Source organism: Macaca nemestrina, chromosome 11 (assembly GCF_043159975.1).
Source record: "Macaca nemestrina isolate mMacNem1 chromosome 11, mMacNem.hap1, whole genome shotgun sequence".
Classification (NCBI taxonomy): domain Eukaryota; kingdom Metazoa; phylum Chordata; class Mammalia; order Primates; family Cercopithecidae; genus Macaca; species Macaca nemestrina.
This window is the reverse complement of record NC_092135.1, coordinates 22446386-22469505: the sequence shown is the minus strand read 5'-3', so window position 1 is coordinate 22469505 and position 23120 is coordinate 22446386. Positions and strand designations below refer to the sequence as shown.

Genomic DNA, 23120 nt, shown 5'->3' with positions numbered 1-23120 from the left:
ATGTGTTGCATTCCATCAGCATTAAGACTGAAATACACTGAAACACCATACTACGTGGGATACAGACAGGTTTGGACGGGTACAAATGTCATCGAAGATATAAGCTGAAAAAATACTGCTGGAATTGAAGCTGAAGATGCTGTCTTCATTGTTAGGCATGAATATTGAACTACATATCTGAAAACTGCTTTAAAACAATTCATGTTGCCCTACTCTATAAATGCTTTATGTCCTTAAGAATGCTATTCAGGCCGACCATTGTGCTGATAGCTTGAGAGAGAAGCTAGCAGAGTGAGGACACGACTCAGAAAGGGCACAGATAGCACCACTAGGTCCCTGCATCCTCAGCTCTTACAGGACGGTGAAATGTATCACTGGACCACTTGCTGTTAGGGAGTTGGCCATGTTCTGCCCATCACTCACTATTGCTCAAACACAAAACTCCTGGGCTTTTTTTTTTTTTTTTCTTTCTGACAAACTTTTCTCAATGTCCCTTCCATGATGGGTCTATATGGAAACTGTCAGGTCTCCGAGCCCAAGCCAAGCCATCGCATCCCCTGTGACTTGCATGTATACGCCCAGATGGCCTGAAATAACTGAAGAATCACAATAGAAGTGAAAATGCCCTGCCCCTGCCTTAACTGATGACATTCCACCACAAAAGAAGTGAAAATGGCCGGTCCTTGCCTTAAGTGATGACATTACCTTGTGAAAATCTTTTTCCTGCCTCATCCTGGCTCAAAAAGCTCCCCCACTGAGAACCTTGTGGCCCCTACTCCTGCCCGCCAGAGAATAACCCCCCTTTGACTATAATTTTCCTTTACCTACACAAATCCTATAAAACGGCCCGACCCTTATCTCCCTTCGCTGACTCTATTTTTGGACTCAGCCCACCTGCACCCAGGTGATTAAAAAGCTTTATTGCTCACACAAAGCCTGCTTGGTGGTCTCTTCATATGGATGCTCATGATAGAAACATTGGTTTTCCTAAATGTTAAGGTGAGGGAAATTACTCAGACATTAAATATCAGTTGTGATATTAAAATTTTGGAGGTGTTTGTAAAACATGACTAAGGGAAAATAACTCTGTGAATACAAACTAATTAAAATTAGGCTTTTCATTTTTAACCATAAATTTTAGCACAAGGTAGACAAACACTCTTAATTACCTCTTTTATGCATAAGGTACATGTTAATGCTTGTATTGCTGTCATTACTTTTGCAGTGTCAACATGGTCACTAGCGTTCAAAATTTCTCTTTTGGCTTTGTATTGATGAAATAATGTGACTTTTTAGAATCAGTAAACCTGGAGCCCAAGGTCTGTAAACCTAGAAAAATTACTTCTCTCTCAGTACCTCAAAGAGCAATAATAAGAACACTTTATTTGAGGGCTTTGAAGAAGAATAATCAGGTAATGAAATATCAAGTAGCTAGTTCAGGGTTTGGCATCTAGTCAGCATGTAAAAATGTTAGTTGGGAGACAGGTTAGCGTGCAGGAGAGGTTAAACTTATTTCTTCTTTCTTCTTCTAGATGACCCCTGTACTTCCTTTGAGACTGAGCAGAGGGTCACCACTTTCAAGAAGTTTTTTCCACCCTCACCTAAGCAGCCCTCTTCTCATGTTCCTAAACCTCCACAAAGAACTCTGTTGCATCCCGTTGTCTTTTTGACTACCTGTCTTTGAACAGTGAGCCTGTCTAGGTCTTACTGTAGTGCTTAAAGCCTAGTAAGGGCCAGGCGAGGTGGCTTACACCTATAATCTCAGCACTTTGCAAAGCTAAGGTGGCAGGATTGCTGAAGCCCACAAGTTTGAGACTAGCCTAGGCAACATAGCAAGACCCCCATAGCTACAAAACACAAGTACATAAAAATAAAATAAAATAAACCTGGTAGGCATTAATAAATAATTGTTGAACAAATAAAAGAATGAATGAGTGAAAAAAAATGACTGAATTACCATATAGTCATTTAAAACACATCTTTCTTCTGAATGATAAGATGGAGACATTAGTTTCCAATATAGGAAACTGCATGTCTAGAGAACCTCTCCTGAAAGATTTGTTTATTTATTTATTTATTGAGACAGGGTCTCACTCTGTCACCTAGGCTGGAGTGCAGTGGCAAGATCATAACTCACTACACCTCAACTTTCTAGGCTCAAGCAATCCTCCCACCTCGGCCTCCAGAGTAGCTGGGACTACAGAAGTGTGGCACTGCACCTGCCTAATTATTATTTGTTTTTTGTAGGACAAGGTTGCCCTTTGTTGTCCAGGCTCATCTCCAACTCCAGGGCTCAAGGAATCCTCCCACCTTGGCCTCCCAAAGTGCTGGAATTACAGGCATGAACTACCATGCCTGGCCAATTTTTACCTTTTTAAGAAATGTTTAAACAAATCAAATGAACCCAGAGTTCACATATGCCAGCTTCCATAACCATCAGTATATGACCTACCTTGTTTCATCTATACCCATGCCACACATAACGCAGATTACTTTAAAAAAATTCAGAAAGCACAGTATTTACATGCAAATATTTCAGAATATATTTAAAAGACAATAACTTTTTAAAACTTTTTAATATCAGAGTAATATACATACTTATACAAATTCTCTTAAAATATTAATGAATACCCAACCATTACTTGTGCTATAATTTGTTGATATGTCCTGTAAGTTTCTTCTCCTTTTATTTTTGTTTCCCTTTCAATTCACTTTGAAATGTTTTTAAAGTGTTTTATAAATCCATGCCTAAAAAAGCATTAAAGTCAGGAGACAGTTTGGAGCACTGGCCCTTGGGAAAATTTCTCCATCACTGATGGTGAGAGCCTGGGATTTACTTGATAAGAGAAATCAGGAAAGAGGAGTCAAAATCTACAATCTCCAACACACACACACACACACACACACACACACACACAAACACATGCACACACAAATAAAGAAAGCCCAAGATGAGAACTATTTATAGGTGTTTTGAGTTCTAGAAGAAGAATATTGAAATATTCTAAGGAGAGGATACCATTCTAGAAATTGAAGCTATGACCAAACAAAATAAATTATTCCTGACTTCAAGGACTTTTCATTCTAGTAGAGGGAGAAAGGCAATTTGAAAATAAATAAGCTAAACATTTAGTGTTTCATATAGTAATTAAATACTGTGCAAAAAAATACTGTGCCAAGCAGCAAAAGAAACTAGCATCAGAGTGAACAGGCAACATACAGAATGGGAGAAAATTTTTGCAATCTACCCAACTGACAAAAGTCTAATATCCAGAATCTACAAGGAATGTAAACAAATTTAGAAGAAAAAAAACAACCCCATCAAAAAGTGGGCAAAGGATATAAACAGACCCTTGTCAAAAGGACATTTATATGGCCAACAAACATATTTAAAAAGCTCATCATCACTAATCATTAGAGAAATGCAAATCAAAACCATAATCAGATATCACCTCATGCCAGTCAGAATGGCAATTATTAAAGTCAAGAAACATAGATACTGGCTAGGCTGTGGATAGGAATGCTTTTACACTGTTGGTGGGAGTGTAAACTAGTTCAACCATTGTGTAAAACAGTGTGGTGATTCCTTAAGGATCTAGAACCAGAAATACCATTTGACCCAGCAATCTCATTACTGGGTATATACCCAAAGGATTATACATCATTCTACTATAAAGACACACGCACATGTATGTTTATCACAGCACTATTTACACTAGCAAAGACTTGGAAACAACCCAAATGCCCATCAATGATAGACTGGTGAAAGAAAATGTGGCACATATACACCACGGAATACTATGCAGTCATAAAAAGGAATGAGATCATGTCCTTTGCAGGGACACGGATGAAGCCAGAAGTCATCACTCTTAGCAAACTAACACAGGAACAGAAGACCAACACCACATGTTCTCACTCATAAGTGGGAGTTGAACAAAGAGAACCCATGGACACAGGGAGGGGAACAACATGCACCGGGGCCTGTCGGGGGGTGGGGGGGACATGGGAAGGAGAGCATTAGGACAAATACCTAATGAATGTGGGGCTTAAAACCTAGATGATGGGTTGATAGGTTCAGCAAACCACCATGGCACATGTATACCTACGTAACAAACCTGCACATTCTGCACATGTATCCTGGAACTTAAAATAAAAAAAGAAATACTGTGCAGAAAAAAAAATTTAAAAAGGAGCATGGGATGCATGCCTGTGTGTATCTTTCCATGTGTGCCTGTGACGGGTAGGGGGCAGGGGAGTGGTGGCAGGAGAGAAGGTTTTGTAATTTTAAATTTCAAAATCTTCAATGAGAAGGGAATATTTGAGTAAGAACTTGAAGGAGGTAGGGGGTCATCTAATGTAGTATCTTGGGAAGGACAAGTCAAGGCAGAGCTGATAGATATTATGCGCCAAGGCCCAGAGTCAAATTCCAGACAGAGCAACAGCAGAGGTGTGGCTGGATCATTGAGAGAAAATGAGAGGAAAAGCGGGCCACTTCCGCCCGCCCCCCCCCCACACAATTGGATTTCTACCTGGAACCATATTAAAAATAAATTAGTAAAGACTTTGATGTAAAAATTTCAGAAGAAAAATATAGGCTAATATCTTTGTATTTTTAGGATAAAAAAGGATTTTAAAACATAAAAAAATAAAAGCCATAACGTAGTTGGATAAATTCAATTACATTAAAATTAAGCATTTCTCTTCCCCAAATGACAAGCTTCATTCCGAATGGGGACAATTTTACTACATGTAACCACAAAAGTTTAATATGGAGAATATAATCTTCAAAACAATAAGAAAAACAATTCAACCGCGTGAGTCACTTACCAAGTGCTTTATGTGAATCAACTCACTCAGTCCTCATAAGAATCTGTAACAATTACTCTTGTCATTCCCATTCTGCAGGTAAGAAACTGGAGACACAGAGAGCTTCTGTTCCTCATGCAAGGTCCCAGTAAGTGGTTGAGAGGGTTTGGAACCCAAGCAATCTGGGTCCAGAGTGTGCATTCTGCTTTGCTGGCTGTCACAAAAATGAACCTCTCCCTGGTCCTATTCCCTCCAGTTCTTAGATGTTCTCAGCTGAAGAAATGCAATCCAGTAAAATAATCTGGGTTAATGGCAACTCTTCCCAGAAATTAAAACTCAAAGCCAGTTAGGATCTTGGCCTGTAGAGAAAGGCAATAAAGACTGGGGCCAGCATCATGGATGGGCAGGTGATCTGTGCAGGCTCAGGGGTGGTTTAGAGCTCTGTGACAACAGTCCTGAAATTCTCAATAATTTTTTGAACACTGAACTCCACATTTTCCAATTTTGCACAGGACCCTCATATTTTGTCACTGATCCTGATAAGAAGAGATGGGAACGTGGGGCCTTTGTGAGATACCCTGGATCTTTGGAACCATTTTACTCCTTGAAAGCTTACACGCAGGAGAGGTGGCTAAAAAGGATGTGTGCCTTGCTGAAATCCAGCCAATTGCTTACTATTGTTTCTATTAAATCCCCTGAGCAGGGAAGAGTGTTTGCATAATCATCTAGTTATGTGAATTACACAGGATGAATGGAAGAAAAATTGAGTGCACTCCAGGTCATGAAGACATACTATTAAACAATATTGAGTTATGATAATTCGTATGCTTATCTACTGCTATGGTTTCAATATTTGCCCCCTCCAAAACTCATGGCAAACGTGAATCTCCTATGTGGCAGAAGTGAGAGGTGGCTCCTTTAAGAGGTGACTGGATTTTATTTATGGATTCATGGGATTATGGATCATGGGAATGGGACCGTTGGCTTTATAAGCTGACAAAGCAAGACCTAAGCTCACGCGATCAGCCCTTCATCGTGTGATGCCCTGTGTCACCTTGGGACTCTGCAGACTCTCCACGAGCAAGAGGGCTCTCACCAAATGCGCACCCTTAACCTTAAACTACCCAGCCTCCAGAACTGTAAGAAATAAATTTTGTTTCTTTATAAGTTACCCGGTTTCAAGTATTTTGTTATAAGTAACAGAAAACAGATGAAGATAACTTCAATTCCCCTTTTCTATTCAAGAACATATTTTCCTCATTTCTTGCCCAGATAATTGAATGGTCCCCTAATTTTTGCACTGGTTTCCAATGTCATCTCACCTCATTATTTCCTATCCTATTTTCTTTTCCTAAAACATAAATGTGATTTTTATCACACCTATGGTTAAAATTTAAATTCCACCAGAATTCCAGATAAGATACAAACTCTGTAGAAGGTCTTCACGAGCGGGTACCTGCATATCTCTTTATTTCTTATCATTCTCCCATATGGGTTGTGTATCTCAAGCATCATTAGCCACCTGTAATTCATTCAATTACAAAGTACCCTCACACAGCCAAGCTTCTGCACACCTATCTCCTCTGCTACCTACTACTTGTAAACATCTATCCCATGTTGACCTGGTAACTCCTGATCTACTCAATTTCACCTTCTCAGTCACATCCTCCCCAATCACAGGACTCCCTTCTCTCTGGCTCCATAACTTCCTATACCCATTCCTGTTATGCAAAAACAGTGTTTGCATGCCTGAATTTCTATTTGAGTGCTCCGTGATAAAAGTAACCTCATTTTATTCATCTTAATGTAACTAGCAGTCAGCATAAATCTTGGTATATAGTAAGCCCTAGAAAAAGGTTTACTGACTCATCCATTATCATTCATTGAACAAATATTTAAGCACTTACTTTGTGGTAGTCACCATTCAACATGTTTCAGCAGAGAACAAGACATGGAACTTCCATTCTAGTTGGGATAATGATAATTGCTGTGAGAAAATAATATAGAGTAATGAAGAAGAAAAAACAAAAACAGGGAGAAGGGCGATTTTTAAATAGGGTAGTCAGAGACGGACTCTCTGAGGCAATGGCATTTGAATTGAAAACAAAGTGTTGAATAAAAGCACCCAAGGGTCAGGCACCACTAGAGGCCAGGAGTTTGAGACCATCCTGGGCAACACAGAGAGACTGTACGTCTAAAAACATAAAAACAATTAATCAGGCATGGTGGCACGCACCTGTAGTCCCAGCCACTCAGGAGGCTTAAGCCCAGGAATTCAAGACTGCAGTGAGCTATGATTGCATCATTGTACTCCATTAGGTGACAAAGCCAGACCCTGTTTCTTAAAAAATGAAGTTTTTAAAAGTCACCCAGGCAAAATGCTAGGAGAAGAGATTCCCAGAAAGAGGGAGCAGCAAGTGCAAGTCTGAATGAGATGGAAAAAAGCTTGGCCAGAAAGGAGGCCAACACAGCTAGAGGGAAGTAAAGGAGGCAGTAGAAGGTATTAGGGTGAGAGTTCGCCAAGTCACACAGCACCAGACAGCAAGAGTGGAGTCCTCTTAATGAGGCCTTGCCTATGAAGGGAGATCCACTTCCATAGTAGTTCTTGTGCCTCAACCCTCTACACCTCCCTCACCTACATCTCCTGTGGAGATGTAAATCATGACTTTGGCAACAAGAAACTGACATGTTTCTTGTTATGATATCCTCTCTCCTTTTCTTTCTTGGGATACATCTGCTCAGAAAATGCACTTATTCATCTGTCTTCTCAGCTGTGCTCAGCCAAGGAGAATGTTTTGCTATTCAACATAGGCTGTGGCCAGGTAGGAAAGCCTGTCTCAGTCTGGGGTTGAGAAGCAGCTGATATTTTTATCTCTCTTTGCTTTGATTAACTCTCAGTTGTTTCTGATTTGGGGTAGAAGGAAAGATGGGAAAAGATGGAATTCTTCAAAGTTCATGACCATGTATGACCTTGTTGGTCATATATAATGTTATTTTATATTCTTGCAATGTTTACATTCCTGCAATATTACATTGCATGTTTACATTGCAAAAATGTAAGATAACATTATACATGATAAACAGGTCATAATGTTTAAATACTAAACATTATTATTGTTCCACTATGAGAGCCCCCCCACTCTTTCTCTGTCACGACATACACAAGCACACACATACACACTCACATAAACATACACACCACTAAGTATCTTCTGCTTATAAAATTCATAATGTTTATGGCTTGAGCTTAAATAATCATGAATCCTACAACTTACTTGGGGTAGAAAAAAATACATAATGGAGAAAATTATCACATGCTGAGCAATTGTTGCTGAGCTAATCTCTTTGCATGGGATAAGAAAACCCTATGAAGTTAAGCTGTCTTACAGATATTACATGTTATATCTATGTTACATATCAGCATATAGTTTCAGAGATGTTAACTAAAATTCAAAACACCGCGAAAAATTGACAACAGCAAGAGTCCACCAGAAGTCTGTTAGATTCCAAAAAAGGTCAAGCTCTTCCCAGTACCCACGAACAAATAAGACAGAAGCTTAAGACAGAATATAATTCAGTGCAAAACTAAATATGATCAAACATCCACTCAAAACCATTGTGGTCATTCAGCAATGAGAGAGGATATTGCTGGCTCAAGTTAGAAATTAACACACTTGCCACAGAACTTGTCACCACATTCATGTGACCTGTATTCCTACTCCGGTTATCCATAAGGTCTGAAAATACAATATGACAAACATATTTTAGATATCAGCAAATTAAATTTAACTTGGAAAGATTTCAAAAGGCAGACAGCCTATCATTCCTAGCTTGCTTATTTTTGGATATTTTATTTCTTATTATTGAAAACATAACATTCAAGAGATATTCTATCTGAACCATCTATATGTAGCAACTTAATTTCAAAACAATTTCAAGAGATTCACAGACTATCCAGGGCTGATTTTTCTACTAGGGGACACTTAAAAGTTGTTTGTCTAAACCATGAGCAATCTATTTCATTTAAGCATAAAATTTAATAGTTTCTTGATTTTTAATCATACATAAATTATTTGATGTTTTTATAAAACCTGAAGTTTCAAATTGACATATTAAGATCCTAATGTTTAACTCCACCTCTAATTCTAGGCTTTGCTACAGTAACATAAATTAAACACTTTATAAATCTACCATCATATTAGCTAACCCAGTGAGTCAAATACCTCCGGAAACAACACTCTAATTTAGAAATCATATTGAAATGGGACCAAAGCCAAGGAAGCAAAAAATAACTAATTTATTCTTTTTAATTGTAGAAGATTATTTAATAAACTGAAGGAAACACCCCAGGTAAATCAAAGCTAATTTATTCAATTTCTTCATAGGAAGTACATCAAAAGACTAAAAATATACTTCTAATTAGAATAGGTACCTTGGTTTCCGTAAAACAACTCATTTACCTCTATAGACAAACAAGAATCATATTATATCATCTGTGGAGATTCTACAGATATGAGAATGAAACCAGCCAGAAGAAAAAGCATTTTGCAAAGAAAGAACACTCACATTGAAGGAAACACAGATTTTTGCCATCAATGCTAACAATAAATCATTTTAAATATCCATGTGCCATAGGATTTATTTATGGTAACATAACTTGGCTGTTCCATGAAGGAAATCAATAGCGCTTTAAAGTCACTATTAGATATAAACTAAGACAGCATAGTATTGTATTTCAGGTGTAAAGAACAGAACTCCACACACCAAACCTACATTTGCTTATTTTTCTGCTTTTTAAATTTATTTTGTTTTCCTTGGTACTTTGGTTTATTTTATAAGACAACCAAGACAGCACTGTTTATCATAGACCACTGATAGGAATCGTAGCCAAGGCATTTCGGTAAGAATGCAAGTACACCAGACTGCATATTTTGCTTGTTTGAAGTAAAACATCGCTTAGATCACACTCAGAGTGAGTAATATCAGACTCAGATCATACTCAGAGTGAGTACCTCATTCTGCCAGTTTCTATTCCACATGAAGGTGTTATTCTACTGCATTTCTATTCTCCGGAGCTTCGTTTTCCTTTTCTATATTTCTACCTAATTCACAACAGCCCTTTTCCCAAAGCAAACCTGTGAAGTAAAAAAAAAAAAAAAAAAAAAAAAAGCAAGCCTTTTCAATTGGAAACATGCTAGCCTCTTCCAATACTTTAGCACCCAGAGTGTAACTGGTAGAAGGCACAAGACAGGGACGAGCCAGGTTCTGAATTCCTTCTGAAAAGCAGAGCTTGAGCCAGTTGGAGAGGCCAGTCTCCCTGCGGAACACCACAAGCCCTCAGTCCCTGCCGCCTTTGGGCGTCACTGTCCCCTCCCCTTCCACATGAGTCTCTGGCCTCAGGGGCTGCTCCAACAGGCTTCTGAGTCATCGAGGGAACCTGGCACAAAACTATTATGCAAACCGGGGTCAGGCACAGTGGCTCACACCTGTAGTCCCAGCATTTCAGAAGGCTGAGGCGGAAGGACAGCAAAAGGAGTTCCAGACAAGCCTGGGCAACATGGCGAGATCCCATCTCTACAAATAAATAAATAAATAAATAAATAAAGGGCCAGGCATGGTGGCTCATGCCTGTAATTCCAACACTTCCAGCATTACTTCCAGCTGCAATCTAAGCTGTAATTCCAGCATTTATAGTTTCCATCACACCCATAGGGTTTTTTTCTTACATCTGGACATCTGCCAGATCTGTTATAAATTCCCATCAAGCCCCCCACTTTTTTTTTTTTTTTTTTTTTTTTTTTTTTTTTTTTGTGAGATGGAGTCTTGCTCTATCGCCCAGGCTGGAGTGCAGTGGCATGATTTCAGCTCACTGCAACCTCTGCCTCCTGGGTTCAAGCAATTCTCCTGACTCAGCCTCAGGAGTAGCTGGGACTACAGGTGCGTGCTACCCCGTCTGGCTAATTTTTTGTATTTTTAGTACAGACGCGGTTTCTCTGTGTTAGCCAAGATGGTCTCGAACTCTTGACCTCGTGATCCACCTGCCTCGGCCTCCTAAAGTGCTGGATTACAGGTGTGAGCCACCGCACCCAGCCAAACCCCCTTTTACCTAATGTAGCTTAAAGGCCTTTGTTCCTTAAAAACTAAAATAGAGTCAATTAAAACAACACAGTAGGTGCCAGTCATACATTTCTTAAACATTCTGTTGGTCTATGGTTACATCGAATGCTTCTCGAATACAGTGGTTTTCAAACTTCAGTGAGTCTTAGAATCACTAAGTTAATTTTAAAATGCAGATTTTTAGGCCCTAGTTCCAACTTCAAAATCAGAATCTCTTAGGGTTCTAGCAAGCATACCACACAGATCTGAGCTGAAGGTTTGTGGACCACATTTTCAGAAACCTGTTCAATTATTTTAAGTTTTACCCATGGGTAAACTTAGGCCACTAAAAGATTGCACATGACCACAATTTTGCATTTCACCTTATATATGGCCTTGGGTTTTTATCAAGAAAGAAACCCTATTAGACAGTGCATTGCATTTCCTATAACCATATGGTTGAAAACAGTAACTACTACTGTTTTTGAACTACTAACTGACTTTGAAGCACCAGTGGGAAATGACTTTAAGAAATTAGCAATTCACCCCGTCTCTACTAAAAATACAAAAAAATTAGCAGGGCGTGGTGTCAGGCGCTTGTAGTCCCAGCTACTCCGGAGGCTGAAGTAGGAGAATGGCATGAAACAAGGAGGTGGAGCTTGCAGTGAGCTGAGATTGCACCACTGCACTCCAGCCTGGGCGACAGAGTGAGACTCTGTCTCAAAAAAAAAAAAAAGAAAGAAAGAAAAGAAATTAGCAATTCAATAGGGTTTGCTTCCCTGAGATATATTCATACAACTTCATTACAGATAATAGACAGACTGACAGACAAATGAACAAATAAGTACACAAAAAATAAATTAAAATGATAGAATGTTTTTCCCTTTTAACCACATTTGCCAGGAAAACAGAGACATCTGATTCTCTAAGTCTCACACATTCTGTGGCCAGCGTCATCACATATGTTCTTGCATTAAGCTATGCAAATTTTTATGAGGAAAATTGAGCTGTGAAGGTAGACTAACTTCTCGTTCAGCAGTTTGCTAGGTTTGCTTAAGCAAATTGGTTCTTGCTAGCAACTATTTATTTGACACGCATTTACTAAGTTCTGTTCTGTCTTAAGTTATTTCTTGGTACCTTGGGGACTGAAAACTGAAAAGGGCAAGGTTTCAGCCCTCAAGGAGTTCACAATCCTTCAGAGGGACACAAAACACCTTTACCAATAGTCAGACTGCAAATATTTCAGACAGAGTATGGGACTTAAGAGGGGGACGTGTTTATTTCCAGCAGAAAGGTCAGAACAAATTCTGTGGAGGAGGCTAGGATTTAGGCTATAGTAAGATTTGGGCAAGCAGTAGAGATGAAGGGAGACATTCTAGGCAGAGGGGAAATCTGATTTTTCTTGCCTTCTTCCATAGTGCCCTGACCTTCATAGCACATTTTGTGACTGCATCTTTATTTAGGTAGTTTTGTGTTCAACTCCTCTATCTTCCCTCATTGGATGGTATTCTCTATGACGGAAAGATTTCTGTATGTTTAATTCATTACTTTATCCATATACACCAGCGCCTAGCACAGAGCCTGAAATGCAGTGATCATTCAGCAAATATTTGTTGCTAATGGTTAAGAGCTTAGGATTCCATGTGGTTTTGGTATTTATTAATGTTAGTTTTGCAACCTTGGGCTCTATCTTTAAGCCCTGTTTTCTTTTACATAAAATGGAGTAATATCGCTTCTCGGCCCTTTTGACTAAGATCGAGTGCATAAAATGGAGTAATAATTCTTTCAATATAAGGTTGAGGTAAGAATTAAATGGAATAGTGAGAACATTTAAAGCCTACTCTGGTGGCAATTTTGAAATATACTTTATTATTAACTCTGGGCAGGTGAGGTGATGGATATATTAATTAGCTTGATTTGATCATTCCATCGTGTATACCTGTATCAAAACAACACATTGTACCCCCATACTTATATATAGTTATTATTTGTCAAATTAAAAAAATTTTTTAAATAGAAATAATCAAATAGAGTAATGTATATAAATTATAGCTATTATAAATTTAATAGGAAGATGCAGTGAAATAAAGCACAACTATGCTGAAGTTATAGCCTTTTGGTGGCTAGAATTAAACTTGTCTAGTTCACCTTTCTATAGCTGAACAGGGGCACCAGGACAGACAATATAGCAAGTTTAAACACTGGGTTTTAAAACTTGGTCTTTGCTCCTTTGAGGCCATATGGCAACTTCCCTTGAGGTGTGTGTTGCCTCATCTGTGAAGCTGGACTGATAAAACAGCTCTTCCCTTACCATTAAACTGTCCTGACAATTTATGAGATAGCACATGTCAAATTAATGTGTGATCTATAACATCTGTAGTGCAAAGCCTGCACTAGAGGTACTAGGCTTCAAATTCTTGATTTGCTAATAGACAAGCAAGATTATCTGTACCTATGGATGTAGCAAGTAGCTCATTGTCATGGGATAAAAACAGACAAGCCCTAGAGCCAGAGAAGCCTGGATTTCCACCATGCTCTGATTCTAACGTACCAGGTAACCTCGGAGCAGTTACTTGATCTTTCTGAGCCTGGAGATTCTCACCTGTTAGTCATGTATGATTAGACTTACCTCCTGGGGCCACTGTAGGAGGTAAGGGAAAATCCAGTAGATTATACTGTAGATTTCAGGTCCTTCTAAGCATACATCAATCTCTAGTCCAGAGGGAAGATGGAATAATGGGTTGAGAGGAAAGAGGTTGGACTGACAATGCTTTCCCTCCCAGATATTACCTGGATTAACGTTTCTCTGAAGGAGTTTACACCAGACTAAGAGTGCTGAGCTCTGAGCAGCAGCTCTCATTCTAATGTAAGTGTTCCTCCTTGTCTTAATATGGTCATCGGACTCTAATGCAATGTTGTTGTTGTTTTTTAAACCAAATTTGATAACTTCTTATGTTGTGTTTTAATAAAACAGGCAGAAAATCCCATAATTTAAAAAAATAGGAAAAAAATAAAATAATATTTAATTGAGAGAATTGTATCCACGAACTTTTTCTCCTTGTGAGATAGGAAAAGGTGTTTTTTATGAATGTTATCAGCAGAACTCCTCAGTTTGGCAGGAGTGTGATTGAAAACTGTAATCTCTACAAGCCCAAGTGTTTGTCATTCCTCCTACTAAATTATCAGGAATATTTATTGAGCACTGGGACCATGTAGTGATCTATGGACTTTAAGTTACAGACTAAAGGAAGCAAGTTACACCCAGCAGCACCTGTGAAGACAAAGATACCTGCACTCATGTATGAGGCCTGGGTCCGGAGACATATTTGTGAGCTATACATCTTACTGTGTTTAATTTCTCAAAAAACTATTTGGAAAAGATAACATTATCTAAAATTTACAGAAGAAGCAAAGAAGATTGAGGTAATGTCAATCTCAAGGAAGAGCAAGGTGTTAAAGGGCCTTGAACATTATTTTTTGGGCCAGTGTTCCAGGCTCAAAGCTTTGATTAGTCAAACACAGCAGATCCTTCATTATTTGGGAACAAATGGGTGAACAAAGGTGTGGATGGTTCTGTGAAGAGGAGGGGCCACATCTGCTTGACAGGGGAAAGTAAAGAGGAAGGTAGTGCTTGTATGTATTTGAGTGGGCAAAATTCTGGAATCCAGAATAGGTTATTTTTGACATTCAGATTGACAAATTCCGTAACTGGCCTGTATCTGTGGAACAATCTGTTAATGCCATAGTTTCCTTTAAAAGAAAGCAAAATCTTTAAGCATTAGAACTGACTGGGGGGCTAGGCGTGGTGGCTCACACCTGTAATCCCAGCACTTTGGGAGGCCAGGCGGGTGGATCACAAGGTCAGGAGATTGAGATCATCCTGGCTAACACAGTGAAACCCCGTCTCTACTACAAAATACAAAAATTTAGCTGGGCGAGGTGGCGGGCGCCTGTAGTCTCAACTGTCAGGAGGCAGAGGCAGGAGAATGGCGTGAACCCGGGAGGCGGAGCTTGCAGTGAGCTGAGATTGAGCCACTGAACTCCACACTCCAGCCTGGGCGACAGAGCAAGACTCCGTCTCAAAAATATATATATAAATAGTAAATAAATAAATAAATAAATAAATAAATAAATAAATAAAAGAACTGACAGGGGAATAGATGTGTTTATTTATTCATTCACTCAACAACAATTACTAAATGCCCACCATGTGCCAGACACTGTACTAAGCACTGGAAGTTCATTAATGAAATGAAAGACTCCTACCCTGTGAGTTTATAGTCTGTCCAGAGCAATACAGGCAGAGAAATAGGTGCCATAATACCAGCAGGTAGAGGACTTAATAACTGCAGGAACTCAACATAATACAAGCTCTCTGACCTTAAGGAACTTTTATCATCATCATTATCATCTAATAATAATAATAATAATAATAAATAAATGTTAAGCACTGAGTATTTCTCATCCTCCACCACTAGTAAGAGTCACCTATGGAGAGTTTTAATACTGAAAATTTCCTTTAAACCTGAAGACATTCTGACTGGGGTGAGTCTCAGACATCTCTGGATTGAAAAAAACTCAATGGGGTTGAGATTAAATAAAAATAAATCATAATAAATTTCTATATACCTGGCACTGTTCCATGTGTCCTCCTTGTAACAGCTCTTTGAAGTAGCTGGTAATATTACCTTATTTTGGAAAGGAAGAAATTGAAACACAGCAAGTTTAAAGTAATTTGTATGGCAGAGATGAGATTTGAACCAAGGAAATCTAACTCAAGAATCCATGCTACATGCCTACGTGTTTTTTTAAAAAAACTCACTGTCTGTTTTTGATACTGAAAACTCAAGAGGTAACTCCAGGAGGGTTGACACAGGAGGAAACGAATTCCACCAAATGAGGTTTCCTACCAACTCCCAGCAGTAGTCTCTGCTGTTGGCTTTCCCGTTACCATGACACTGCTCTCTAGCTCACTCCTTAGAGATGAAAGTTAAAGGAGTTCCTTCAGCCTCCAATTATTTGAGACTGACAAATAATTAATCATTAGCTCCATGGTTTCTAGAAATATTCTGTTGAATATTCTATTTTTAATATACCATAATTTATCTTCAGTCTAATAACTTTACCTCTTTCATATTCTCCCTTTCCATAAAGTGGTAAACATATCTGGCAATTATTTCAACTAGTCCTTTTGGGAGTGGAAGTGGGGATTAATGTATAGACAAAATAAGAATGTCCATGAGGTGACAATTGCTTTGTGTAGCCATCATGACAGGAATACATTGTATTAACCATTAATACTTTGTATTCACATTGCATTCATTTATGCATATGTTTGAAACTTCATATAATTAAATGTTGAAAATATGCAGTGAGGCTCTTTAAACATTCTCTGATATAAATCATACAAAGGATAATATTGATTTGTGATCTTAAAGTGAAAAAAATGAGGAATGACGGTGATGACAGCCGTGGCCAACATAATTAATTCCAACACTACCTCGGCAAACAATTATCAGTGATCTCCTATAACAGGCCAAAATGTATGTAAAAACATATTGTAAAATATTAGGCATTAAATGAGTGTTTCTCATCCTTCACCACTTATAAGTTACCTATGGAGAATTTTAGTATCGCAGATATCCTTTCAATCTAAAGACATTCTGACTAGGGTGGACTGGGGTGAGGCTCAGACATCAGTCCACTGACAAAACTAAGTGCTGAGAAATGTTGCAGTAAGCGAGCTGTTGCTATTATTAACTAGACCACATTGGATACTTTAGGCAGGCATTTGTTTTGTAGGCTGGAAAAAGAATAGAAGAAAACAGGAAAAAAAAAAGTACAAAGGAAATGGTTCTTGATCATTTGGTTAATTTATTACAAGGATTCAACAATTAGACAGGCCACAACAGGCCAAAGCTAGATAGACCTTTGGTTTGCTTAGAAAAATATGAGACTATCATTGATCTTTTAAGGAAAGACTCAGAAGAGGCGGAGCAAGAAGATCATAAGCATGGCTTAAGATTGTCCATGACTTGAAAATACCTTTATGTTTTAAGGTTTTAGCTCTTGAATCAAACCAGGACAAAATAAAACCTGATGCAATTCATCCATTGCTATGTCACAAATCACTGCTGGTGCACTCAGTCCCCTAGACAACCTTGGCCTTCTGAGAGGTTTAGAATGAATGTGGCTTGGGATTTACATAATCCAGTGATTCCCTGGCTGCCAACCACAAACCTATTAAATCAGAATGTATTAAAGTAGATTCCAGGTATCAGTATATTTTAGAGATTTTCAGGTGATTCCATTGTGCAGTCAGCTTTGAGGACTGCAAACATAACCACTTCTCAACTTTGATGACCCAACCTGAAGTCACAGCTGCAAAACAAAAAAAAAAAAAGGAGTTCTTCTGTCTTCATTAGTCGAGGTTTCCACTTGCTCAGGTCCATCCTCCTGGATCTTTTCCTGATCTCTCAGTTTAAGTTAAACCACTTTTAATCACTCCCCTTCACCTCCCATATTGTCCCCACTTGCTGGTCTGTCCCTAGTCCATGCTTCTCACTTTACAATTTCGATTGGACATTGCCTTGCCCAGAAACTTCTAATGAACCCAACCCTACCCAGAGCTTTATATCCAACATATATGTATCTCCTGGGAACTTATAGAAATGTACAATTCCAGGCCCCATTTGGGTCTATTGAATTAGAATCTGCAATTAATAAGATCCCCAGGGCACTTGTATGTACATTCAAGTTTGAGAAGTACTGTTTTAGGACACCATTTCCCAAAAAGTCTGTTGAAGGACACTCTCAAGGACACAAAATCCACTGCCTAGATTTTAATCCACACTCTTCTATCTCTTTACAGAACATCTGTACATTCAAAATATATGCATTGAGTGGCAACTATATGCCCCATACTAGGATGAGTTTAGAGTATCCAGCTGTGAAGATGACAGAAGTGGTCCTCGTATTCATGGACTTAAAATCTAGTAGGGGCAACTCTAACAAGAAAAGATAAGTTAAGGGGATGAATAGGACGACGTGGGATAATCTACTTAATGGAGGAGGATGTGGGGGGATCTACGGTAGTCTGGTAGATGAGAGCAGCATTCTAGGGAAAAGGCGGGTCTCTGTGGATACACAGGCTGAGGACCTAAGAAGGAAGGGCAGTGAAGAGAGTGGAGTGCCAGTCTCATGCACAGCAGGTACAAACTATACAACTATACAAACACTTGCCCAGTACCTACTCGGTGTCAGGAGGTGGTCTAAGTGCTTTCTTTATAGGCAGGTGTTATTATTAACCTCCATTTTACAAATTAGAAAACTGAGGCAAAGAGACATTAAGTAATATATCTGTCACAGAGCAAATGAAAATGCAACCACAGTTATCTGACTCCAGCATCCATGCTCATATGCACCAATGTACAGACTCTTGAACTGGGAGAAAAACATGATACATTCAAGAAGCTGAAAGAAGGGCCATATGTCTAGAGTTAAAGCAAGTTTTGTTCATGGATCTATGGCGTTCATCAGAATGAGGGAGAGGAGGAGGAAGAGGGTCACTATTCAGGGGGCCCTAGCTTCTTACAACTGAAAATTTCTGGGACCCACCCCATAGTTATTGAATCAGAATTTCTAGTCATAGATCCAGAAATCTGCATATTAGTAACGCTTCCAGGTGATTCAAATGCAATAAAGTTTGAGAACCATAGGTTTACAGATACAATTTCCTCCAAAATTTTCCCCCTCTTATAGTGTCCTTTAATTAACCCATGGTTACTTAATAATATCTTAGTCCCAAGCTATAACCTAAAAATTAGGGTAAATAGGATTGAAATGGAAAGCTGGAAGAAATCTGAAAATTGAATCTTTGCCTCTGTTGGTCCCTGACTGCCAAGCTGTGAAAAGAATTATCTGGGCTTGAAAAGTTGGCTGCAAGGAGGGACCACAGAGACTTAGAACTATTTTCATTACAATGCCAATGATTTAAACAACTAATTGAATCTCTGGAAATTGGAGTAAAATGTAAAGTTGCTTGAGGAACAATTATTTCACATGCCTGTGATTCTGCTGCCTTTACCCAATGCTGGGAAAAGACTCTCTAGTAGCAGAGAGAATTTTCTTGAATGTAGAATAGGTGGACTAGCAGTGGCTAAAGTAATCTCTGGTCACCAGGGCACACTGACTCAACAAAGTTAATCTGCTTCCCTATGTATCAAGAGACTTCAGAAACTCCAACACCAATTTCTGGCTGCTGGTGGGGTATTCTCTTAAATCCCGCCTCTTTTTACAAAAATTTAACAGGAATTGTACTAAACTCTCATGAACAAGAAGTTAAAATAAATAGCTAAACATCAACAAAACTGCATCATCATAGATTATATTATTCCCTTGCATCTTTTCAGTATTTATCTTTAAGAGCCTGAAATGTCTTTAGGTACATTATCATTAAAATTCCCAAAGTCAGCCTCCTAGATGCTGTCTTTCAAATGGTTCAGAATAGAGACAGAAGCTTTTCTACCCTTGCCTGCTTTGAAATGACATTACCCTGGCTATTTAAAAAACCCTGTTCATCCAGTTCATTTACTTTGGATCTTCACTCAGAAAAAAACAAGTTTTGGAGAGTTTCTAGAAGAGATTGTTGTTTCCACCTGTCAAAAGATTAAATAAAGCACTGTATTTTCAAAGCACTTTCTTATTCAATGTTTTTATTTCCAATTCTATCCGTAAGCAAATCTCATTGTATGCTACTATATTAATTCTGTGACAAATGATCATCAAGAAGATGAAATGCCATAGTTATAAAACTTCATGCTGGTACTCCACCATTGCAATACAAAGATGATAATTTTCAACAGGTGCCTCAGCTCCGTTTTCAATCACTGAGAGGTGTTTGAAAGACCATCAGATCTATGTCAATATTGGCCTTATTTTCATGTCACTCTCATGAAGTGCTGCCATAGATATGTGAGTCAAAGAACATGTGAAGGATCTTAGATGCACACAGCTGGAATTATCCAAGGAAAGTAAACCTCTGACAGGTTCTCTCTGCAGAACTGCATACTTTCTTCTTTCTTCTTCCAGGAAGCTGGTGCAGCAAGAGAGCCATGACCTGCTTGAGAGGACATGGCTGCCCAGAGAAGCCCAGGGACCAGTGGATGAGACTCACTGAACTCCGGGCATTAGAGGTAATATTCTTTCTGTCTTTCTTTTTCTTGGATTTGCCTTTTGTAACCGTGCAATGGTAAGATCCAAAGGACCAAGGCTAGTGTCTGAGACTAGGAGAGAGGGACCAAGTTATTAACTCTAGATCTTAGGCCAAAATGGAGTTTTGGGATAAGGATTAATTATATCTTCACATGAACTAGCCCATCAGGGAGCTGCAATAAGCTTTGGGGAAAAGATCTGTTCTAAGAGAGGGGGTCACTTTAGCATATACTCCTATGTGTTCATCTAGGACTTCACTATTAAGTATCCTGGATTAAACCCCTTCAAATATACCCAGATGTATAAAGTATCACCATTAAGAATAAAGAAATATAAATCATATATTGCCAATTTCTGTACTTGTTGAACACTTCATAATATGTCTGCTCTTGTACTCATGTACCCATATTTATCAGTGATGTAAGCACTGTATTCAAGCCCTATATTCTAATGAGGATACCTGGAACTGGGGTCCAGACACACAAGAGCCACATAGAAACTGTGATAGTGATGATGCTTTATAAGGAATCACATGGGAATGACTGTTCAAAATGCCACAATGGGGTTAGCAGAAGATGAATAATTCTGCAATACATACAGGTGGAATTATGACATAAAATAACAGAATATGTTTTCTCTTCCAGGCTCTGATAGATCTGGAAATACAAGATTTCATTTACAAACTTTACCAAACTTGTTTCCAGGATAACAGGCAAATGAGAGAGAAAAAAAAAAAGGTGCTTGCATTCCACAACCTCTCACTTTCTTAGCTGTGGAGAAATAATCAGGTTAGGGAAGAAAGGACTAAGAACGCAGCATCCACCTACCTGCTTGGCACATCCTTGGACAGGGTGTCCACTCACTGAAAGCAGTCACAATACAGTCTTTTTTGCATGGGAGAAAACAGGGGCGCACGGTTTCAGGTCGAGTAGAATCTGGACATCTGTCAATGTGAAGAGACCGTGTCAATGCCTCTTTGAGAGACTAAGTGGTTGAACACAGAACTACAGAATTTTAGAACTGAAAATATTAAGGCCCTGACGTTCCTTTAACAGATGAGGGAAGAAAGATGCCTGAAGGTGGAGCTACTTGCCCAAGCGCTCTTGCCAAAGAGCACTTCGGCAAGGTGGAGCTACTTGCCAAAGCTGGAGGCAGAGCCTGAAGCAGACCTCAGCTCTCTTGACCTAGAGACCAAAATAACTCTTCACTACACGAGTTTAAAAATAACCTCTGAAACCAATGAAAGACGAGTGCTGAGAAAGTGTCTCACCATCAGCATCAACTAATTTTATCTTTTTCAGAAGGAAAAAATTGAAATATTGTTTTATACGTTTTATTCAGGGTGATATATCAAATTAGCAATATTCTACAAAAAAAGGATTATAAAAGAAATATAAAAATATATCGGGAAACAAAAATCTTTGATGGTCACTAAAAAATACTAGGAAACTTTGATCGTTAACAGAATTCTAGACTACTTAAATGATTAACAGGTATTTCTTTCCCTTTCTTTCCTTTCTTTTCTTCTCTCTCTCTCTCTCTCTCTCTTTCTTTCTTTCGAGATGGAGTCTCACTCTGTCCCTCAGGCTAGAGTACAGCGGCACAATCTCGACTCACTGCAACCTCCACCTTCCAAGTTCAAGTGACTCTCGTGCCTCAGCCTCCTAAGTAGTTGGGATTACAGGCGCGCCACCACGCTTGGCTAATTTTTGTATTTTTAGTAGAGAGTTTCACCATGTTAACCAGGATGATCTCGATCTCTCAACCTTGTGATCTGCCCTCCTCAGCCTCCCAAAGTGCTGGGATTACAGGCGTGAGCCACCACACTCAGCCAATTAACAGGTATTTCCACAGAACACATAGACTGAAAAGTTGGAAGAAGCAAAATATGACAACCTGTTAATAACAAATACACTAGCCAGCATTAACAAGAAAAAAGATCTTGATTTTATTATTTTGCTGATAATTAATTTAATTCTCAGACTTGGGAAGAAAGTAATATAAATAGTTAATGGATTCATAATTATTTGGAAAACTAAAGTCTCAGCAAATAGCAAGCAAGTTTTTGTTGGTTTGCTTGCTTGTTTTTACAGTAGAGATGGCTAAAAATCACATGTATTATATTCTACAACAGTGTTACACCAAGAAGAAAAACAGGAAAGCACTTTACACTATACATTTGGTTTTTAAATTGTTTCCCATAAGTTTCATATAAAGAACAGAGATGCAGTGTGTATAAAGTTTAATAGTGTGAGCTCTGTATCAGATAGCCAGTGCCGAGTTAAGTAGTCTGCCTACATTCTTTCAGTTACTCTTAACAGCAAGGACAAGCATTATAATCTTCATTATCATATCATAAGCTGAGGTGTTGAAATGATAAGTAATGGACCCAAAGCTTCATGGAGACAAAGCACCTGAAAAAATTATGATTGAATAAACACCAGTCTGGCAAGTTTAAACAGATAGACTTCCAGTAAGAGAGAACACAGGAAAATGGAAAAGAGAAAATTGATGAGAAAATAATGGACTAAACTACTACAGAATTGAAAAAGGGATAATTCAGAGTGAAAAACCCAGGAAGTGTATACAAAATGACCAACATGCAAATACAGGGACTGTCCAAATTTCAAACACAAAGAAAGCGTTAAGAGGAGAAACTAGTAATCCCAATGCTTTGGGAGGCTGAGGCAGGAGTATTGCTTGAGGCCAGAAGTTAAACACTAGCCTGGGCAACAGAGCCAGACCCTGTGTCTACAAAAAATATAAAAAATATTAGCCGAGCATGGGGATACATGCCTGTAGTCCTAGCTACTTTGGAGGCTGAGACCAGAGGATCACTGAAGCCCAGGAGAGTTCAAGGCTGCAGTGAACTATGATCACACCCCTCCACTCCAGAGCCTGGCCAATAAAGACCCTATCTCTATAAAAGAAAGAGAGAGAGTGATAGAAGCAGGGAGGGAGGTAGGGAGGGAGGGCAGAACAGAAACTAATAACTGTTAGGGCAA

The 23120-nt window shown here is 38.8% G+C and overlaps 1 protein-coding gene across 2 annotated transcripts in view; it reads right to left on the bottom strand.

Moving 5' to 3' along the window:
• The window catches only part of LOC105492585 (thrombospondin type 1 domain containing 7B), a 900526-nt gene that overhangs the window by 413080 nt on the left and 464326 nt on the right, over positions 1-23120 (bottom strand). For both annotated transcript variants that reach the window (XM_071072671.1, XM_071072672.1), the window contains exon 10: positions 20943-21058. In XM_071072671.1, coding sequence (XP_070928772.1) covers positions 20943-21058 — 116 coding nt within the window. The remainder of the gene's footprint in view (positions 1-20942; positions 21059-23120) is intronic.